This window comes from Xyrauchen texanus, chromosome 13, assembly GCF_025860055.1.
Source record: "Xyrauchen texanus isolate HMW12.3.18 chromosome 13, RBS_HiC_50CHRs, whole genome shotgun sequence".
Taxonomy (NCBI): Eukaryota; Metazoa; Chordata; class Actinopteri; order Cypriniformes; family Catostomidae; genus Xyrauchen; species Xyrauchen texanus.
Genome location: NC_068288.1, coordinates 12982077 through 12986035, shown reverse-complemented (window position 1 = coordinate 12986035; position 3959 = coordinate 12982077). Strand labels below are relative to the sequence as shown.

General features: G+C 46.5%; 1 protein-coding gene across 1 annotated transcript in view; it reads right to left on the bottom strand.

The window, feature by feature from the left end:
- Nucleotides 1–1714, bottom strand: part of LOC127654135 (acid-sensing ion channel 4-B-like) — a 50890-nt gene extending 49176 nt beyond the window's left edge. The window contains exon 1 of the mRNA XM_052141154.1: nucleotides 527–1714. Coding sequence (XP_051997114.1) covers nucleotides 527–1120 — 594 coding nt within the window. The 5' untranslated portion in view covers nucleotides 1121–1714. The remainder of the gene's footprint in view (nucleotides 1–526) is intronic.
- Nucleotides 1715–3959: the final 2245 nt, after the last annotated feature.

Below are 3959 nucleotides of genomic sequence, written 5' to 3'. Positions count from 1 at the left end.
GATGTGCCAAAAAATGTCTAAGGTTTGAGGGGAAACTTTCTTTGGAGAGTTGAGAATGTGTCGCCTTAAGGCTGATTGGCCTAATGCAGGAATCATGTCGCTTGTCCATCTCCTGAATTTTTCATCCATTCCCTGGCAAAAATAAGACTCAGCATCAGATGGAAGAGACTATGATGTAACAGGAAGAGAACGGGATGGAGAGAAATATGGCAGGTCTGAGAGAATGCTCAAATTGAGATGGCAAAAAACTGCATGTTCAGTTGTCTGTTACCTCTTTATGGCGTCTATGACGCAGATAGATATGGCTTAATTTCCTCTTTCCTCAAAAACCTTTTAGCTTTTATCTGTCTCTCATTAAGTTTCATACCGGAGGTATTGTGCTTAGAGTCATCAAACAAAGAGAGCAATGCGAATAGAACAGAAAATACACAATCATATCTTTCTTTGGTAGGAGTTGCCTTGAGTTTTGTGGCCAATCAAAGCTGACCAAAACCCTTGACAGCCAACTGCAGCCTGTGCTACTCACCACGCTGAAGTCTTCGGCTGAGCAGTTCTGCCCGCTGAAGTTGCAGCTTTTCAGCATATCCTCCAGCTGGTGGCCAGTCCGCTGGAAAATGTCTAGCATGTCAGGGGGCGGATATTGGAGCTCACTTGGCCGGTGTCCTTTACGGCTCTTGGGTGGCAGGCCGGTGAGGTTAGCCAAGTGGTAGATGTCCGCGTCGGTGAGGGCAGAGAAGCGGAATCGGTTGACATTACAGAGCGTGACGGCTGGGAAGGTGAGCTCGCGCCGGGTCTCTTCCCTCACTGTTGTCAGGTGGTGGCACTCTAGATAGGTTGCCATGCTCCATGTTGCTTGGTACAGGAAGAGACTGAGAGATGCCAAAAGGGCCAGTGCCCAGAGGGTCTGTCTCAAACCCATACGCCCTGAACCCGAGGTCCCCAACACCCGAGCCAGACCGTGTAATGAGGAGGAGCTTGCGAAGGATGCCAGATCAGCCATGCCCCCTCTTTGCTGCCGAAGGCTGTCATCTAGCATGCCGGTCCGGTCTGCTTCCGTTGGGGCCACCTTGGCTTCGTCGCCCTCGGCAAACTTGATTTTGCAGACAAATTCGATGGGCATGTGGGTGGCCAGGGCTGTGTGTAGAGAGCCCTTTACAAAGGGCTCTGATCTCTCCTGCTGATCTCTCTGAGGCTTTGCTCTTTTCCTTTCCACCAGCTATTACATCACACTGGAGCTGTTAAAACATTTTGATAGAGCACTTCTTAAACCTGTCCTTCTCTTTGATTTTCTCTCTCAGACCAAGCTGTGTACTGTCCTATTTATAGTTTCCTCACCTAATTCTATTTCATTCTTTCAATACTATTTCTTTACACACTTTTTTCTATCCCAGCACTCTGTCTGTCCAATCTAAACACAGTACTTTTCCTCAGATGCTCTTTCTCTTCTGTCTCTTCTTCTTGTCCATCCTTTGAATCCACTCTCTTCTTCTTTTCCCGTTGGTCTGAGCTGTGGTCTAATGCTGCTGATGGAGATGCAGAGTGCAGATGTTGAGATGAGAGGAAGGAGGTGCTTCGTTCAGTGTGTTGGTGCCCCAGGATGTGTCAGAGAGTCCAGAGAGAGTAGAGGCATGTGCTGTGCTGAGAGACTGAAACACATGTGAGTTCCACAGCTCTCCTCAGCTGACGTAGCTACTGCTCGAACTCCTCTCACACACTCAGGGTAAGAGAGTGAGAGAGACAGAGACAGAGAGAGAGAGAGAATTTATATGAAAGACAGGGGGTGAGGATGCTGCCCTCTCTACAGTGCATGCCTTACAAGAGAGAGGAGGGGAGGAGAGAGAAGTGGAAGGAAAGATATTTAATATTACACGAGAGGAGAAGGCAGGAGTTATTTCCCCCTCAGTGGAGAAGAGTCCCTCCTCCAACCCAACCCAGAGCTTTTATTTCTCTCACAGCAGCAGGTTGTTACATGCACTTACAGCGTCCGCTCACTGTCTCCACCACTGTCACAAGCACTCTCTCTCTCTCTCTCTCTCACTCTCTCACTCTACCTTGCTCGCTCTTTTCCTTTCTCACTCTTTCTTTTTCCTCTTTGTCTCTCTTTTGACCTGCAGGTGTTAAAGAATGCAGGTGACTTTGTATGGAAAGATTTATACTGTGGGGTTTGAAGATCTGGCATTTTGATTTTCCTTTTAACCTGAAAATTATCACAACATTTTACTACATAAAATGAAAAACAATTGTTTACGAGTCTGCACTTTATCTAGGTCATTAATTAAATAAGTACATTTGTGACAACATTACAGTAATAGTTTCCTTGCTTCCATTGACAGATTTTTAAAGCAGTTCAATGGAAAGGAGGAGGCGAGAACCAGCCTGGCGATATAAACAATATTTTAATAATAACTTAAACAAAAGACAAACATACACACGACGGACATGTCCGTAAATTATCTCTCTCTCCTCGCACCACCATCCGCAATCGGCCCTCTCAGATGCTTAATTAGCCTGAAAGGGACCTGGTGTGTATAATCACGACCCGGCCCCACCCTCCGCCCTGTCACATTCCTCCCTCGTTCTCTCAGGCAGGGGAGCATGACGTACACCCCCCCCCCTTTCCCTGGAAAGGATCGGAGGCAGTCCTCAGCCCCTGGCAGACAGAACGCACTGCCGCATTCTCGGGGAACAAAAGGGGTCTCCCCCGCCCCTGGCAACGGTTCTCCCGCTCCAGAGGTTCGGCAGCGAGCCCCTCCCCACTCGCGGTCGGCGGTCTCAGACCTCGCCACGTTTCAGCGGCTGGTAGGGGACTCCCTAAATACACACATGACAGACATGTCTCGTCGCACCACCAAAAATGGGAGATCGGGGCTAGTCACTCTTTTTACTTGGGTGAATATTGCTCAGGGTAGGTTTTATTCAGGTCATCATACTCCAATTTGAAACGTTTTTCTAAACAGTCGCCAAATCGCATTCTTCAATAAGCAAACTGCAACCAGATGACCAACACACAAAGTTGTTTTGATCATGTTGAAAATTACTAGCTAGCACCAGCAGGAGCCTGTTAAAAAAATTATGGCATCTAGGTATAGGTGAACTAGGCGGTCACCTAGGGCTCTACCTGCTTGGGGGCGCTACGAGGAGACACGCACCCCACGCATATCCCTCACTCCCCATCCTCCAACAGGGGTGCCAATGGGGATCTTGCCTAGGGTGCCAGAATTGTCTGAAATGGCCCCTTGCAGGCACATATATGAGCAAGTTGCATACTGTAGTTTGTTCCACACGTTTGTTTTGTGCTGTAGTGTTAAAGAGTAACATTGTGTGACTAATGACGGTGTTAATGAAGACTGAGAGTATTGTAACGAGAGTCAGGTGACTCCTGAAGATCAATCTCCCTCCCTGCTGGAAAAGAGAGAGACTGACAGACCATTGATTAGACAGATGAATGAACAAGTGATTAAGGAGTAGTGGCACAGAACACATACACCCAACCATGCTCAGCTGCATACACTCAGTCCCCTTGGGAAAAGTCTTTCATCATGAGCACAATATATGTGTTCTTCATTGTTGTTTGAACTGAAGCACATTAGATAACATAACACAAGGAGAAATTCAATATTCATCAACACAATAAATGAAAAGTACTTTAAATTCAAGGCTGCCTAGCAGAAACAGAGTGCACCCAGTATGGATGCTTTCTGTGTATGCAGTGCATTATCATACTGTGATAAAAAAAAAAGGCTTTCAAACAGGGTCAACATGATGTTTGGCCACATCTATCCACTGAAATAAAATCATTTGGACATGTTTTGTTCCATTTTGTACTACTAAAATAAATGGCTTTTCCATTGATCAGACTCATCCACCTCAACAGAGAAAATAGAAGAAAATTGGAGGGCACTGGGTACAGCTTACAGATCATCAGTTTTTCAAAAGCTAGTTTGAGTTTTGAACTGAAT